The sequence below is a fragment of the Artibeus jamaicensis genome, unplaced genomic scaffold (genome assembly GCF_021234435.1).
Source record: "Artibeus jamaicensis isolate MK-2021 breed Jamaican fruit bat unplaced genomic scaffold, CSHL_Jam_final contig_585, whole genome shotgun sequence".
In the NCBI taxonomy this organism is placed as follows: Eukaryota; Metazoa; Chordata; class Mammalia; order Chiroptera; family Phyllostomidae; genus Artibeus; species Artibeus jamaicensis.
In genome coordinates this window covers 3,029,319-3,048,090 of record NW_026521894.1, presented here as the reverse complement: position 1 = coordinate 3,048,090, position 18,772 = coordinate 3,029,319, and the positions used below count along the sequence as shown (strand labels likewise).

The following is an 18,772-nucleotide window of genomic DNA, read 5'->3' as shown; positions in this document are numbered from 1 at the left end:
ATTCATGCTGGCTGTCTCCAGCAGAGCTGATATTTGGATGCAATGAATAAGAGGAGGACTAATACCCTTTTTTCAGTAAAAGAGAAAGTTACAAATAATGACAAGTTTTTGTAGCTTTAGAATTAAACAGCTTAGTAGATTTAAAAAATGAGCATTGTTGTCTTTCTAACCAAAGTGATCTAATTTCCAGAAAACAGTCGATCGTATCTGCTGAACCAACCCTACTCCCTGCCATATTTTCTATTTCAATCCTCACTTTGTTCTTGAGACAGCAATAATGATTTAGAGTGACATGTTGTTGCTATGGAAGCTTATTTTTCACCGCTTTAGTCTATTGAAGACTTGTGAGCTCTTAAATGTCTTTGCATGAGTTATTACTCAGATGCACTGATGCACTGATGGCCTGGGCAGCTGTTCAAACCCAAACTCAAACAAGAGGTGGTTACAGGGAGAGTCAAAGGTTGGGGTTAGACTGTGTAGCACATAAAGTAAAAACCAGGCAAATGATGCAGTCACAGCCTGTAACTTTATCTTGGAGGATTTTGATGATTTGAGCACTACCCCTGTGGTTAGGGATAGGTTGAGCCCCAGCATTTACAGTTGTTCATTATTTACTATATGTATAGCACTCAGTTATTTCTCTTGCCTGATTTTCATAGAGAGGGCTGGGAGTGGTATGCATTGACGCAGATCCATCCTTTTATGACCTGGCAATCCACATCTCTACATCTAAAGGAAAGATTCAGCTCAGTTGCCATGATACATCAATGTTTGTCACCTGGAATGCAATCTCTATAAGGATAAGGACATTGTTTTATTACTGACGATATCACTCTCTAAATGCAAATTTAATGCATAATAGGTGATCAGTAAATATTTGCTCCAGTGGCTTAATAGGTTCACAGAAACTTGCTCTTGGGAGGGAGCTAAGCACTGCTAATTCTCCCTCCTACCCACTTCTCATGCCTCTCCTGCAAAATGATGACTGATCTTATAGCTCCTAGAACCACCACAGCCATGAGAGCCACACTGCTCAGAAGGCCATCCATTCCAACTACGGAGATTTTCCATTGTTCAAAAGTTTCCTCTTACGGAGAATCGAAATCTGTCTCCATGTGTCTTCCCTCCTTAATTCCTGTTCTTCCTTCTAGAGAGACACTCTCTTTTTCCCGAAAATGTTTCAGATAGCAGGAGATGGTCTCACAATTCCCTATGGAGCACAGGTGACATGAAACAGAGTATAAATGGCTGAACTGGTATAACCCATAAAACCAGCAAGGAACTCTTCTCTTAAAGGACAGCTGATTTTTAGGATGCTGTTCAGACCTACTAGTTTTAAAGGCTGCATGATACTAATAAAGTAATTATAATTCATTATATTTTAAGAAGTTACTGGACCTTAGGGGGTAAAAAAAAATCTCCATTCAAATCTAGCCTGACACAAAGCTTTAAGGAACCCACATTCTCAAGGAACTATAAGTTAATTTTTGGTCAGGTAAAGACCTTGGAATTAAAATTGTAATTAATTAACCATACAGCTCTTTTTAAATTGAGTACCTACTCTGTGTCATCACTTAATTTTCCTATATTGTATTAAGGCTATATTACTAACCACTAAGATTTATTAAGTGCTAATGCTCTGCAAATGTTATTGCATTGAATTCTCATAAGAAATCCATGAAGAAGGTCCATTATTATCTTCATTTTATATAGGAGGAAAGTTTGCTTCAATAAGGATGAGTAATTAATCCAAGGTCATCAGCAGTAATGTCACAGGGTCAGGCTTCAAACTCAGGTCTAACACCAAGATGTTCCTAACCTCCAGGCCATATATTTCTAATGACTAAATTTTTGTGTGTGGGGGAAAGGGATAGGTTCAACTTGTCTTTGTATACCTCACAGTACCTTGTACACTGGTGCTCAACACATATGTGTCTAACAAATGAACATATTTGGTGACGATGGACCATGGGTCAAAGCACAGTCCACAATGTGACATTTTACACCTGAGATTTCATCTCCAAAAAGGGAGAATTGGGTTGCAGGATCTCTCGAATTCCTCCCAATCTTAAGCATAAATCCTGCCAGTCCAGGAATGCAGCTGAATTAGAGTTTAATGACACAGACAATTGGGAAGAACATGGCATGAGGAGCAATATAAGCCTAACACAACATTCCTTTGAAAAGAATGTTCCCTCTGCCCAAAATACCCTTTCCCCACTTGCTCACTTGGCAAATGTCCAATGGTCAGCTCAACCAGTCCCCACTCGGTAAACCTGAGGCTCCTCTTGGACCCTCCCTCAACACCCCACTCTCTCTCACACACACCCCTTCTCATAGCCCCCAAATACACTGTGTACGATTTGTGATTATTTGATCGTGGGTCTGTCTCCCCATCTTACTCCCTAGACTATGAGCTCTTCAAAAACAGAAACTGCCTCCTGTTCACCTCCAAGTCCCTTCATAGGACCTTCAATAAATATTTTTTAGAGGCTGAATGAATTAGCAGGCCATGTATAGGGGGAGTGAAAGGGGAACAAACTAACCTTAACAGAGAATTCATGGCAGAAAAAAAAACAGTGAGAAATAAAGTTAGTAAGAGATGGGGAAGCTGGAATTCCAGAAAGGGGAGTTGCGGCTTGGTGCCCCAGGCAATGCCCAGGACCATTTTTAGTAGGAAGTGACAGTAAAAAGAATTCTATTAGGAAAATTAGTGTACACATGGTTTCCCACTGAAATAATGAGTAAAGGTAATGAACTTTCTTTCTTAGTACGCTCTTACTAAATCCACATCTCATTTGTTATATCTGACACATGCATAAAAACAGAATAATCTGATTTAAAGGTATCTTATTTTTTTAATTGAATAAATTTTTAATAAATTACTAACACAGTAAACAAATATCTTACTTAGGATAAACTAAGTCTGAGTAAGTCTAAATAGTTGTTCATAGCATATAATTATAGTGTCTAGTTCAGTGCCTGGCATATTGTAAGTGCTCCATTAGTATTTGTTGCATGTCAAGTTAACATTGCACCATGGTTGCATTCATTCTGGTTATTTGCATGAATGGAGCATAACAACCTAACAGCCATTCCTGGACCTAAACACAGTGATTATTAAAAAAATAAATAAAAGACTAAAACATTAATTACATTTCATTAATTAAAGATCAAAAGACCTTTAGTGCTTGTGTTTGGAGTACAGAATATATGTATATTTATATCAATGTGTTTGCCTTTTTAATTCTCTGAGATTCAAAATGATATTAAAATAAGTAAATATCAGGACACATATCAAATGACTACAGTAGATGGTAGCTCAGAAATGCATTCATCACCAGCCAGACAACCTGTGCTCAGTAGAAGCAACTGAATGGGTGACACTTCTTTAAAAGCCAAGTACGCCCCTTTATTCTGCTGCCTCCTAGAGAAGCTGGTACTGGAAAACAGTCAATTCAAGTCCATTCATGAAAATGGCTTGGCCACATTTACCAGGTAGGTCACATTACCAGGTAATTGCATCATGTTGCAATCTTGGGGTTTCAACTCACAAGCAATTTCAGAATGCAAAACTTTCTCCCTAGCTTGAAAAAGCAGAAAGCTGTATATGTGTGTGCATGCATGCATTTCAAAATGAGAATGGCCTAGGAGAGCTCTTCTGTGATAGTTGGGATCTGATTTTATGTAACTAAGCTCCTCCGTGACTAAGCCTGATGCTATTAGACAAATGTTATGTGATGCTGCCTGATGTAGTGCATAATGATCCTATTTGTACCACTGTGAGTCCACATGTACGCCTAGGAAAGGGTGATATTTAGCTTGGGTCCTGAGTCCTTATATGGATTTCCATAATTGTGCAGCTCTGCTGGTGGCTTATGTATATCTGTGTGTGTGTGTTAGGGGTGGGCATTATGCAGTGCTCTGAAGCCTGGCTTTCTGGTGAATATTTATCATTTTAAAATTTACAGCTAATTGTTAGGATATTATTTCAGAAACCATCTCCCAGCGCTCTCATCTATGGGGAAAGTTCAAGGGAAAGAGCAGAAGAGAGGTGGCAGGCTCTTTCCTTGTACTCAGAAACCTTGCCATGATACAAGTTTGAGCTGGCAATTGGAAATTATATAACAGGACTGCGAACCAATTCCTAGTATTAACATCCTAAAAGACTTCATGATATCAGGGTCTCATTTCTTGTTTGTATTCTATAGGTTTTCTTGCATATCCTGGTGTGTAGATCTATAGGTGCTTGTAAATTTGGTAGGTATATCTAAATTGTGTCAAAAGGATCCCATTCCTTACTGATGGGTATGTATATTTCAAGGATAACTTACCTTTATTCCTGATTTTGGTCTTCCATTGGTAAAGGCTCCTAACTCTGGATTTATATTTCCCTGCCCCTTGCCACTTTGAAGGTAGTTAATCTTCTCACTAGTTTTGAGTATAGAGCTGTGAAAAAGAATCTGGGCTTTGGAGCCTGTGGTAGTTATTAGGATGTTCATGAAGTGTTTCTAATTCTCCTTCTAGGATATTTTCACCTCTTTACCCTTTTGAAGGTAGGGATGTCCATATGACTTGTTTTGTCCAAAGCAATGAAAGTGTAACTGAGGTGGGCACTTGCAGGTGGCCTGCATGTGGTTTACCTCACCACTCTTCCTATGACCCCTTTGGTTCTCATAATCATGGAGATGGAGCCACCTTCAGATGAAGTTCCTAAGTGAGAACAACATAGACAAGAATCCCAAACTCACCTAATACAACCTTTGTTGTTTTTAAGCCACTAAAACTTGGTTGGCTGTTATCCCTACAGAACCTAATTGATCCTGACTGATACGAAGCTGGACAGGCCTGGGCTCAGGTCCTTGAACAAATTATAGAACTGCTCCCACCACCTCAGAGAGCCATAGGAGGATTAAATAAAAGTATGTGAGCTAAGTGGTTGGCCCACAGAATGTACATAACAATGTTTATTTCTTCTTCCCAGAGCTGGTATCTTGTTTAACACCTTTGTGCCTAGAATAAGCCCTGGAATATAGAAGGTGTTTGAGTAAATGAAAGAATACCTAGAAATATTTAGGTACATTTAGAGAGTGATTTATTTTGAAAATCCTTTAGCAATCATTTTATTTCTGCACATTTTCTTACATCAGGTTTTCCAAGCCACAGTGAGCCAAAGAGACAGGCCAGATGAGGAGAAAAGGGCACAGTTCTGAGATTTAACTCTGACTGAGTTCGTTACTAGCCCAAGTGACCCTGAATTGAATGGGACAATTTACAGCATCCTGAGCAGAGGTGGTGATGGCCCTACTGACCTCTGCATGATCCAGACCTGTTTTGAAGTACTGAGCTCTGCTCTGAGAAACATATTTAAGAGGGGCATTGACAAACTGGAATGCACGCAAGTGGCAGGTGGCAGGGGCAAGAAAAGAAGGCAGGTCAAGATGCTAAGAAGTCAGGAGGTTACTGTTTTTATTGCTGCAGATTTCCTCCTGCTGTTTGCTGTAAGGTTAACTGAACATAGATACTGTTTGTGTTCTCAGTACTTTAGTGGACAAAGCAAGTAAAAATGGTGCCATTTGATGAACAAGAGTCTGTCATGTGACATAGCACATGGTGGTTTTATTAACAGCATAACTTCCCTTTCACTTGCTTAGAAAGCACAGAGGGAAAGCAACCTGAAATTATCTAGCAAACAGAAAGATTATAAATTAAAAATATATCATTTTGTCACCCCATTTCATCATAAGTAGCATTAACAAAGGCAGGAGGGGGCAAACTTTAAAAAGGCAAAAGAGAAGGCTACCAGGGAAAGACAGGTAGGAGTCAGGGACCAGGACAAACCTAGTCCTGAAGACATCCCGGGCTGCTATGCCGGAGCTCCGAGGAGGAACTGAGGTACCATAGGAAGCCTCTGTGGAGGTGGGCTTGGTGCCACAGTGCCTGAGCCTCACAGACAAAAACAGAATACAATTGATGAGAAAACAGAATCTTTTCCATTAACCAAGAGTAGAAGGACCAGAACAATGAAAGACTGGTTTTAGGGGCTGGCCTGCACTATTAAGACCAAAGGTGCAAGACATCTTAAGATGAAATTTGACTTTCATCTTAGTTAGACCTGCTATTATCTCCACTGTATACTTTGTTCCCTGAGTAACTGTCACATGGTAGAAAGGTCACTTTTCCCTCGTTAAAGATAAGTGATTGAGGAACAAGTTATTCACGACATTTATTCAGTAATTCCACCACAAACATTAAGCACCTATTTTGTGCCAAGAAACAATAGGCACCGGTAATATAGGAATGAGAACTGAAGTCTCTGCCCTAAAGGATATCGCAGGCTAGTCGGGGAGATGAGTACAGAAATGAGCAATTGGACTGCAATGTGCGCACAGTGATAGAGGTGGGCCCAGAGGATTCTGGAAGCGTCTGGGTGGAACGCCTAGCTCAGGGGAAGGACATGAGGAGAAAGAGGTGGGAAGGTCAAAGATGAGATGACCTCATAAAGTGAGTCTAGAGGAAGAGCAAAAGTCAGCCAGGCAAACAGCAGGAGCCCAGGGTGCTGGTGTGTTTGATTACTCACATCCACAAGAAGGCATAGAAAGAGACAAGAGGTGAGACTGGGGAGGGGCCTTGGTGGGGCTTGGACTTCATTCTGAGGGAAATGGGGAGCCATTAAAGGTTTTTGTGTAGGGAAGTGACCCTTTCAGCTTTTAACAAATATTCTTTGTACGCAGCTGGCTCTGGAGGTGGAGGGAGGTGTATTTGAAGGGGGAGAGTAGAGGCAGGAAGATTGGTTGGGTGGCTGTGGCTGCAGTCCATGTGAGACAGGACAAGGCCTGAACTGCAGTCATGGGAGCTGGGTAGGGATCCTGGGCCAGTGTCCCAGAATGAAGTCAGCCCAGAGGACTTTCTCGGTTTGTTTATTGATCCCATTCTTTCGACAAACATTTAGAGTGACAATTATGTTGGAGCAGGGGTTGAGGGTAGGGGACGTGGCAGGGGATGTGATGGGGGGATGAGGTTGAGGGGGCACCAGACTGGAGGTATGGTGTTTGTCATATCTCTCCTCTGCTCAGAGAGTCATTAGATTAATTCTTCCTTTCAATTGTTCCTTTGCTGATGCAAGGATAGAGGTAGTTGAGGGGAGCCTCCTTTCCTGGAACAAGCCTGGCTCACTCCACAGTTCTGCTGATGCAACAGGGAATTTATCTTTCAGAGACAGTGTCTGGAATATGTGTTGTGTCTCCTCAGAGCTCCCAGGAGCTCTGAGGCTCTGTGGAACCCTTGGAGGCCAAGGGGTAGAGGATAGTCTTCAGAAGATGTACATGGGTGGTCATTTAGACCCATACCACTTCAAATTCAGAGTTCTCTGGGATCCTATAAATTGGTGAAGAGCTGGCACCACCCTCTTACTCGGTACAGTGTTTCTTCAGGACAGTCCCAGAGGATTCTCAAGGGAGATGTAATGCAGTGGCTGTGTCAAAGAGAAACAATTTAGTTCTTGCAAAGAAGTGGTGGTGGTGGTGAGAGGAATGCCTTCACCATAGTGAATGCTTGTTTTTTTGCTCCATTTTTTTCTTAACTCTCCTCTCACTCCTTGAGGTGCTTGTACGTAGGAGAAAAGGTGTTACAAATGGGCACAGGCTCTGAGGACGGGCCTTTCTCTGGCCCCAAAGATATAGATAAGACTGGAGGAACCTAAATTTAGTGGTGGCTCTGCCTACCCAGCTCCATTCCTTGGTGATGGAGTCGATGCCTCATGGTGTTTTGGTACATGACCAAGAAAAGCAGTACAATCACAGGACACACAGAGGAACCAGGGGTAAGAAAGTTGTCCAGGATTAAATTGGAGAAGTAATGATAGTAGGGGGAGAAAGGGAAATAATTTTCCCTCTTACCCTAAGTAGTGATACAACCAAATCTTCTGGAGCACTAGTTATCTACAACTACTATGGCAATTATTCATGGAGGAAATTGTATCCCAGCGTATACTTTACAATAAGACCAATTTATACTTGTGAATAGCTAATCATTGATGCTATACTTCTGTGCCCTGATCAGTTCCAAAATGTCATTCTATTATCACAGAAACTCAAGGAAGGAATGAGTAGGAGCCTATTATTATTGCTACAGCTAACATTTATTAGGCATTCACTCTGAGCTCAGAGAGTGTAAACTTGTTCTTGTCAAGGTTAATAATGAGCTTCATATTCCCAAATCTGATGGACACTCTTCTTTGTCATATTTTACTTGGCCTCCAAGCAGCATTAATCACAACAACAGATCCTTTCTTCTTTCAAGTCTCTTCTCTCCTGGTCTGGATACTCTATCTCTCTCCCAAATGGCCCCCTGCCTCTCTAGAATCTCATTTCAGTATTTCTGCTTATTCTACTTTTTCTACTTTGAACTTATAAAGTTCTTGTTTTACAGGATATAGACCTGGGCCTTCCTCCCTCTTTTCTCTCTCCACGTTTATTGCTGGGTGATTTCATCCTTTCCCTTGGCTTAAATGTCAATCACACCAATGACTCTGAAATTACTATCTCCTGGTAGGATCTCATTCTCCTGACTTCCACACTCACATCTTACCACAGACTTGCCATCTCCACTTGGATGTCTCACAAGTAGATGTGACTGATCTAAAATCGAATTCTTAATTTCTCCTCTTCTCCCAACAAATCTTGCTGGCATATACTGCATTTGACTCCTCTCTCCTTTCCACATCTATCAGCAAGTTTGGTCAATTTTATCTTCACTTCTCTCCATTTCCTCTTCCCTGGATTTTTGCAGTGGTTTCAAACTGGCCTCCCTACACCTACTCCCGCCTCCCTATAAGCCACTCTCCACACAGCAGCCCAACCCTCAGGGGAAGGGACTTTCATTCAAACTTAGAAGTTTGAATGAAATATAAACTCTTTTTGTGTTTCTTGATGAGAGAGAAACACAATATGAGAGAGAAATATCATATAAGAAACATTGATTGGTTGCTTCCCAAATGTGTTCTAACCTGGGATCAAACTCACAACCTACGTATTTGCACACTCCTGGAATGTACCTTCAAATGTTTTTGCAAAGTTGGGTACTTCTCCTTCTTAGGTTGCAACTTACCTGTCACCTCCTCAGGGAAGCCTTTCTTGATCCAAACTAGATCTCTACTCTCTTGGACTCTCTTGACTCTCTTGGACCTTGATCTCTTTATCAAAGAATCCTCTTTGCTTTTTCTTAAAATTATAGTTTATAATTGTTTTAGTATCTTTGTTATTTGTCTTCTTGACAAGCCTGTAAACACATATGTTCATTTACTTTTTTAAATTCTTCATGACTAGCACAGTGCATTGTATGTGATATGTGTTCAATGTATACCTGTTGAATGATAGGTTGTCAGGCCCGTATTAAGCCCTCTTTGTGTGTTATTTTAATTAATGTTCACAAGAAGTCTGAAAGATAAATATTGCTCTATTGCATTTTATGAACAAGAAAAAAAAGTTTACAGGTGTGAAGTAATCTGTCCAAATCCACAGAATCTACAGATGAAGAGGCTAGAATCTGAACTTGGATTGTCAAGGTCCAAGATGTGAACACTGATCCACTTCATTTCATTATTGCTGGGTTTTGTAGGAGGGTGTCTAAGAGGGAGAAAGGAAGTTGTAATGTCCTTAATATTAGCACAGTCTCTCTTTGTGATTTATAAGATCTCGACATGAAAATCTTGGCTCCTTTCTCCGGTCTGTTAAATCACTTGTTTCAGAGGGTTTTTTTCCCACAGACAAAAGTGAAAGTTAGGCAGCCTGGTGTTTAAGTTCATTTCAGAGCCAAATAAGCATTTAAACCCATCTTTTCTTTGCTAGCTCACTGTAATCTTCCAAAGCTAGTTGTACATTTTATGGACTGATTTTTGTGATTTGATGCTGCTTCATCTTTCCATATCTACACTGAAAAAATAGATCACACATATTGGCAATTCCTGGTGGTTCCCTGTGACTGAGTTTCCCATAGATCTGGCATAGATGACTAAAACATATTCATCTCCGAGTTGTCAGCATGCCTCTAGTACTAGCCCAAATAACAACGTTGGGAAGATTAGAAGACAGCACCCCTCAATCTCTACCAAAATTCCAATGACTATTTGTTGTTGTTGTTGTTGCAAAAATAGAAAAATCCCATCCTAAAATTCATATAAACTGTCAGGGTATCCCAAATAGCCAAAATTACTTTAAGAAGAAAGCAGTTGGAAATATCACACTTTCAAATTTTAAAACTTGCTGTAAAGCTATGATAATCAAAACAATGTGGTTCTGGTATGAAGATAGACTAAGACCAATGTAGTAGAATAGAAAGTCCAGAAATAATCATATATATATATAGATATATATATATATATATATATATATATATATCCAAATGATTTTGGACAAGGTTGCCAAGTCCATTCAATGGGGAAAGGGCAGTTTCTTTCAGGAAACTAGATATCCATATGGAAGGAAGGTAGGAAGAAAGGAAGGAGAAAGAGAAATTGGACCATTACCTTGTATACAAAAATTAACTTAGAACAGATCAAAAATCTAAATGTAAGAGTTAAAACTATACAACTCTAAGAAGAAAACATAGGGGGAGAGCTTCATGACATTGGATTTGGCAATGATTTCATGGATATGGCATCAAAAGCACAAGCAACAAAAGGAAAAATAGACAAGTTGGCATTCATCAAAATTAAAAAACTTGTATATTAAAAGATGCTATCAAGAGAGTGAAAAAGCAACCCATGGAATGGGAGATAACATTTGTAAATTATATAGCCGATGACAGACTATTAACCAGAATACATAAAGAATTCCTACAACTTAAGAAAAACAACAACAAAACAAATAACCTGATTAAAAATACACAAAGAACTTGAACAGACATTTCTCCAAAGAAGATATATAAGTGGCCAAAAGCAAACAAAAAAGATGCTCAATATCACTACACATTAGAAAAAATGCAAAGCACAACAAGATACCACTTTACACACATTTGGATGGCTATTATCAAAAAAAAAAAAAAAGAAGAAGAAGAAGAGAGAGAGAGAAGAAAAGAACCGTTGGCCAGTGGAGAAACTGAAATACATGTGTGTTGCTGATGGGAATGTGAAATGATGCAGCCACTGTGTAAAATGGTCTGCCAATTCCACAAAAAATTAAATGTGAAATTATCATACCACCCAGCAATTCCACTTTGGGGTACATACCCAAAAGAAGTGAAAGCAGAGTCTCAAAAGAAATACTTGTACACCCATATTCATAGCAGCATTATTCACGATATCCAAAAGGTGGAGGGAACTCAAGTGACCACTGATGAGTGAATGGATAAACAAAATGTGGTATATATGTGTAATGGAATATTTGACATATGCTACAACTTAGAATAAACTCGAAAACATTGTGTTAAGTGAAATAAGTTAATCACAAAAGGACAAATGTATATTTCTTCTTGTATGATGTAATGAATATTCAAGTTCATAGAAAAGACAGAAAACTCTACTTGAACAACAATAAAAATAAAGATAAATAAATAAAGAAATAAAAGAAAAGAAAAGAAAAGTGGAACAGTGGTGACCAGGAGCTATGGGAGGAGAGGGAGTGAGGAATTATTGTTTAATGGGTACAGAGTTGGGGAAGGTAAAAAGTTCCAGAGATAGTGATGATAGTTGCATAACAATATGAACATGTTTAATGCCACAGAGTGCACACTTAAAAGCTACACTTTGTTATGTATATTTTTTATCACAATAAAAAAGAAAAATGTAACCTTCAAAGAAACTATATTTTTATTTACAGCTAAAACTGTGTAATGGATGCTGTGCAAAGCTGCCCAGATGCCACACTCAAAACTGGGGTCATACTCACCCAGATGTTGTGATGCTCTCAGCTCCTAGTCTCTGGAAACTGTCCTTGGCTGGAGAGAGCTGCCTCGAGGTCAGGTTCCATTCCCAGGACTGCTTAGATCCGATGACTCTTCAATGTGAGGATGTTATGACCAGTTTCACAGCTTCCAAGGGGCTGATGGAGGTTTTGTTGTGCCTGCATTGCAGCTCAACCTCACCTTCTTTCCAACCTTTATTTTTTAGGGTTTTTTTAGTAAGTGCTTTCAACTGTTGAAAACCCCCTGAAAACCCACTTCCTTAAAAACCCCCTGAAAAATAAAAGAAAGAAGTAAGGAAAGCAAGGAAAGAAGGGAGGGAAGAAGTGGAGGAGGGAAGGAGAAAGGGAAAGGAAAAAAAGGAAGGAGGAAGGGAGGGAGGCAGGATAAGAAACCAGCATTCCTTTCTCGATTCTTTGCTTCCACCTGCCAGAAAAACTGTCATAAAAAATTATATGCATATATGGTGAGAGGGACTTGAAAGGCACCCCTTTAAGCTGTGCAGTACACAACCGGCACAAAGAGGCACTGGTTCTTAGTTGACCCTGTTCCATTCTTCTGTTTGGGGGATCCCCAGCACCATTCAGCAGGACCAGTTGATGAGTGTCCAACGTATCCTTAACTAGCACCTGAGCCAGCCTTGAACAGGAAGAGAAATGTCAGTTTCCTCAGCCCCACCATGCAGTAGACCTCAACAGTCATTTCTGGGGTCAACAAGATCTGGGATATGAGAGGCTAGGAGGGAGCTCTGAAGACTCTCTAGAGTCTTTCACTCTTTAGCTCCGTGGTCTTGACATTGCCTTCTGGTCCTACCACTTCCATGGATCATGCTCAGCTCTTTGGGCAGGTCTCTGCATCCCTGTCTCTCCTAATCCCAGGTCATTGCCTCTTGCTTTAACCTTACACTGCTGCATTTTCCTGAATGTATTTTGCTTGTGTCAAATGTGAAAACAAGTTCCTGGGATATCTGTGAGTTTTGGGATCAGGCCTGGGGTCTCCTTTTCAACACCAACAGGAAGAAACCCTAAATGGGGGGAAATATCAGCAAGGGTACTTTTGACTAAGCTCATTTTTTAAATAGTCTAAATTAGACCATAAGGTTGTAGGGAGTTTACTGATCTAATTTACAGCCTAACAATAAAATCCTCATGTTAAAAGAGAAGAGAAAAAGAAAACCTTGCAAGGCTCCTTCCCCCTCAAGCTTGCCTTTCTATCCTTGTCATTATCATACTAGTCTGCACTGACCTCATTGTCCCTCGAAAGAGTGGTGTAACCCTCTGTTTCTCTTCCCTGGCCAAGCTACCTCTTTGTTCCTGGGACAGTGATGTTTCCCTTCCCTCCCTAAGAAAGAGAGCACCATGGAAGGCTGCTCTCTTCAGAGGCCACTAATGGCTTTTCAACACTCAATTCCAGGAAACTTGGAAATCGTCATTTTATTTGATCCTTTCAAAACTTTCTTCTTCTTTAGATTTGGTCATTATAATGTTTCATTTCTTTTTCTATCTCTCTGACTCTGATTTCACTATTGCTCTGGCAATTCCTTTGGCCCAGAGCTTAAACAATGATGTTCTCTGGAGTCCCCTTCACTGACTGTTGGTCTTATGCACATCTTCACTTGGATATCCTTCAAACATCTCAAAATCAGTGTGGAGAGAGAGAGAGAGAGAGGTGAAATTCAGTCGTGCTGAAGTGAGAGAGGATTTCCACACTTGCTTACACTGAAAAGCCAAAAATAGAGGTATTTGAGGAAAAAAATAGTGGGAAATTTTTTAGGTTTGCAGAGAAAGACATGTATCTCACTCTTGGTAAAAATTAGAAATAGGTTAGAAAAAAAGTTATAAATATTTTGGATATACCAATCTTCCCTTCACTCCCTTCCCCTCAGTCCTGTTGTGTATGTTTTTCCCTGATAGCAAAATCTCTTCTTTAAGAAAGAATCCAATACTTATTTACATAAGTTTTTAAGGCTTATTATGATAATTTTACACATCAGCAGAAGCTCATATCTGAAGCCAGTAATACTTAAGTACATTGAAAAAAAATCAGTATAATCCAGTGTACCCAGGACAGGGCTAAACAAACCATAGTAGTATTCAATAAACTTTTATTGAAAGATGTTTAAAAAGCATTAATTGTACTATGAAACTCTGGAAACAATCTTAAATATCCAACAATGGAAGACCATAACCATTGATATAAAAATATTATATGTCTATAAAAAGATTTCAAAAACCTTTTTAATGGCCTGGGGAAATGCTTATAATGAAATGTCAGGGAAAATAAATAGGATTCAAATTGCTACCATACTGTCAATTACACATAAAAAAATCACACCCATATACTGAAGACAGAAAATCTATGGATACCTCTGGAATCTGTGGCATTTGGAGTCTTCTTTCTATTTCTCTGTATTTATCTTTTATAATTGGTATGTGATAAGTATTACAAAAGTAAACATTATGAAAGATTGATTTACCAGGAGATACGCTCTTCACAGGTTGTACAGTTGGAAGTCAGCAGTGTACTAGTGTGGTCTGCTGGTCTAGGACTTGGAGAGGCAGTGCCAGCCTCTGCAGTAATGGAGGCTGGCTGGCAGGACAGCAGAGGGTGGGTTTTGAAAGAGAGGTACAGCAGTGGAGAGCCTGTCCTTTAAAGAAAAAGTGAGTACATGGTAATGTTGATGCAATGGTGCCTGGAAGGTGGGCAGCCTTCCTCTAGGGAAGCTTCACTCTTCTAGGCTAATAGGCTCAGCCTGTAGAACAATTTGAGCTCCGGCTTCCCCCTCACCTGTTGTTCTTTAAACACTCAAGCCTTGCTCAAGTGCTCAGACATGTTTATATTTTCATCCTGCTTCTCCACTCATTCTCTTCTGTTCAAAATACAGCTGTAAGATTCACTGAAACCCTTTATGTTGGCACCTCGGTGATATTCTATGTTAATATTTTTAAGAACTGAGGTTGTGTGCCTTTGTAGGAAAATAACATCGTGCCTATACCATAAAACCTACACAATAGGTTTGGTGATCTTCATGAAGAGACCACAGGTTTCGACATTTATAAACAAACATTTTCCTTCCTTTATTTCTGGAAATTCCTTCTAAATATCTGCGTTTTCTTCTAACTTAAGTTGCTTCCCACCTCTGTTGCCTCTCTGTGGGAGAGCAAACTTCCTAGTTAGTACAAACAAACAAGCAAAACCTAAACAAAACGTTGCAACAGCAATACCTATCCCTCTCCTAATTTCTAATTTTCTGTACTTAAAAAAAAATTAAGTCCTTTGCTTGTGTTTCAAGGATCTATGGATCTGAGAGATTCGACAACTTCGAAAAACCTAACAAAACATACGGCTTTGTTTTTATTATTTGCTAGTTATTAAAATATCCAACCTCCTGATTAAGGAAGGCTGGATGATAGGAGAGACTGCGGAGGCGTGGGGGAGAACTGTGGGAAAAAAAAATCCCAGCTCTGCCCCTAAGACTGCGCATGAAAGAGCTCGCTTCCTCCTGAAGGTTGCTCCAGGCCGCGTTTTGCAGGCGGCCGCATCTGCCTCCCCTGTCTCTTACCTCCTTGATGTTCGGCACTATTTGTGGCCGGCGTGGTGGAAGGACACAGTGAGGTTCTCACCCCCGCCCTCCGCCCCCCTCTCCCATCCCCGGTTCCATCAAAGCGAACCCGGGCCAGCGCAAGGATCTCCGAGTTGCGAGTGTGCTGAGGCTGAGACTGTCACTCATTCTCCGCTCAGCGCGTGAACGCAGCTCGGCAGCGGCTGGCAGAAAACAATTCTGCAAAAATAATCATACTCAGCCTGGCAATTGTCTGCCCCTAGGTCTGTTGCTCTAACGCCGTCCACACTCGCTATAAGGTGGGGCACAGAATTTACCGCGGCAAGAACATCCCTCCCAGCCAGCAGATTACAATGCTGCAAACTAAGGATCTCATCTGGACTTTGTTTTTCCTTGGAACTGCAGGTACATTTAAAAAATTCTTCTTCTCAATTTGATTTGCTAATTGCCTTCTTCTCCCTACTACTCCCCCTAGGAACACTGTTATTTCGGTGTTTTTTCGGAGAATGCTAAGGGTGATCATTTTCGTGGAGCTGAGGAAGGAGCGCATCGCCCTAGCCGTCCAGCCGAACCCCTCACCCTCCGGGGCTGCCTCCCTGTGCACCGAGCTTCCAGCGCCCTGCCAGCGTGCCCGCCCTTCCCACTTAGTGTGCCCGGGCGCTGTGATCGGAGCCGCCTGCTCTCAGAGATGTTGGCGGCCGCGCAGTGATGGGTAGCGCTCCTTCCCCGAAGGCGGGCAGCACGAATGGCGAGGCTCTAGGGTGCCGCGGCACAGGCTCAGATTCTGCTGGGCAGGGGCTTGTCAGCTCTGGCTCTGGGAAGAGTGAACAATAAAGCCGGAGTAGCCACCCGATCGTTATTTCCCCAGGTCTAATAAAGTGGGGCTCGCCGCCGTTGCCACCCTCTGCCCGGGGTCGAATAACGGTTTGCAAAATGGGGCGACATGGGCAGAATCTCAGGACTGTGTGGCCGTGTTGCACCCCCGTCGATATGACGTTAGTTTTTCATTTGCCAAATTGCTGGTTAGTTGCAAAGCCTGCTTTCGGCCTGGAGCTCGAAGGGATGGGAGGGTCCAGCGCCGCGTTTTGACAGGAGGAAATGCGGAGGGGCGGAGGGCGAGGAGGGCGTGATCCAGGCTGTCTAGTGTGCGCGTGTGTGCGCGCGTGTGCTTTCACACGCACCCAGAGCCCTGTGTTGCACGATAAGAGAGAAGAATGGCAGGTAGACCCCCGAAACGCTTCGCCTCAGTCTCCTTTCTCTGGATGAGGTTCCAGATCTTGCAAAGTGCGAACAATAGGGAGCCGGGAGGAAGACAGTAGTGATGCTGCCATGGGTGGCGGGGGCTGGGCCGCCGCCTAGCGAACCTCCACAGCCGGCATAAAGATTCTTTTCGTTTTGGGTGTTTCCATACCGGCCTCCCAGGAAGATTCTTACGTGCGTGCCTACCCTTCCCTCCAGCTGCTTCTCCTACCCCACCCCAGGATTTGTGCTTAAGCGCGGATGGACGGGAAGAGGGAAGAAAAGGAACCGGGACCTGAGAGAGCTAGGGTGGGGTGGGCTGACGTTCTCGGCGGGGGGCGTGTGCTGGGAAATACCCCAGGAAAGCCCGGCTAAGGGAGTTGTGCGCTGCGGTCGCCGCTCCCAGGGGTCGCTTGAGTTGGCCGAGCCTGGCTTAGGGAGCTCCCCGGGCGGGCCCGGGAGCACCCTAGCACGCCCCCTCCCCAGGCAGCGGGGAGCAGCGCTGGGCTGCCGCGTCCAGCCTACTCCAGTGCCTCCCATGGTGACCAATCAGAGCGAGGCTGCCTGGGCGGGAAGTCGCGAGAGGCTTTTATTCCGGCGCGGGTGGTGGCCAGGAGCTACCAGGAGAGTCTCCCGGTGTTCCAGCCTAACGGTCTCGCTCTTCTCCTGCTCGAGGAACCCCGCCCTGCGGCCGGTCCCCCGCCCACCTCGCAGTTTCTGAGGAAATAAAATGGAGTCTAGGTTGTCTCCGGGAGGTGCTAACTCACTCACGCCTGTTTCACGCCAAATTGGAGCATCCCTCCCGCCCCAGCTATCACACAAATTTGCGCCCGAGTCGACCTGGCCGGAGCGCGTTGCCTGGGAGGGCGCGCTAGCGGGGCGCACCGACGCGCGTGCGCTGACCGGCCTGCCCGGAGCTGGGGCGTAGCTGGGGGCGGGGCGGGGCGCGGCGCGGCCGGGCGGGGCGGGGCGGGGCGGGGCGGGATGGGCCCGAGAGAGGGGTGCCCAGCTGGAGGCTGCCCTCGGCGGGAGGCCGCCCTCGGCGGGAGGCCAACCCCAGTGCGCTGACCGCGGTCCTCAGAGCCACCTGACTGAGGGTTGCTCAAAGAATGCCCTTTCCCGAGCGCCCATAGGTCGCCGCCGCAGGACCTGTGGAAAGGGCGGAGGAGGGGTGTTTCTGAGGCCCCCTCCCTTACAGGTGGGGACGTGACAGTGGAGCTCTAATCTTTGATAGGCCCTTGGGGGCTCACTTAGCGGTTCTTTCCCGCGTGGCGATGGGTGTAACCCTCAGCGTTTGGATCCTCAGTGAGTTGCAAGGGTACACGCCTAGGGAATCCCAGATGAGGATGTTCTCTGTTGCTGAGGCAGGGGTGACGTTTTGAACCATGGTCCCTGAAAGGAAAGTGTCCTCATTCCTGACCCTAGAACCAAGATGATAGGACAAAGACAGACCAGGAAACACATAAAAGGTTGTTTAACAAAAGAAAGAAGTTGAATGTCTTTCCGAAGAGAAATTTTTACCACATTTTAAAACCATTTTAACTGTGGTTTTTATCACAGTTAAAACAAAAATGGAAGAATTGCAGTCAAAGGGTCAGTAGGAAAATAAAAACTAATACACATACACACATTTGGCCTCAAATGGTGTATCATCTTCAGGGACAAGGTGGTTCAGCCTCTCTCCACTTGGTGCATTTGACAATTTAGATATAAGGTATGCTAACTTTATATGCCAAACAAATTAGCTCTGCTGCCTTGATTGTTTTGGTGTTTTCCATTCTTTAGGAATAAAGAGAAAGGCTATGGAATTAACCGCAGTTCTTAATGTTTTGTGGAAAAATGATTTGATTGAATGATCTGGAATGGTTGTTAAGTCATATGTTTCTCTGATAAATTTACAATCCTCTGCCAATTTAACTTGTAAGAGTCAAGGAGTGGATAGGACTGGTTTTCAAACAAAGAGCACCTGTGCTACTTTTTAAAGATAGCTAGTGCATACATGTACGAGAGGGGACCCCCCAAAACCAGAATTTATTTATACTAAATTATGTATTTATTCTTACATGTTTAAAC

The 18,772-nt window shown here is 42.7% G+C and overlaps 1 protein-coding gene across 12 annotated transcripts in view; it reads left to right on the top strand.

The window, feature by feature from the left end:
- Positions 1 to 15,586: 15,586 nt before the first annotated feature.
- Positions 15,587 to 18,772, top strand: part of NCAM1 (neural cell adhesion molecule 1) — a 345,984-nt gene continuing 342,798 nt past the window's right edge. For 7 of the 12 annotated variants that reach the window (XM_037163206.2, XM_053670456.1, XM_037163198.2 and 4 more), the window contains exon 1: positions 15,590 to 15,865. In XM_037163206.2, the coding sequence (XP_037019101.1) occupies positions 15,814 to 15,865 (52 nt within the window). In that variant the 5' untranslated portion in view covers positions 15,590 to 15,813. Of the gene's footprint in view, positions 15,866 to 18,772 lie in introns of all 12 variants that reach the window. The other 5 variants (XM_037163188.2, XM_053670453.1, XM_037163178.2 and 2 more) reach the window with 3 other exon arrangements.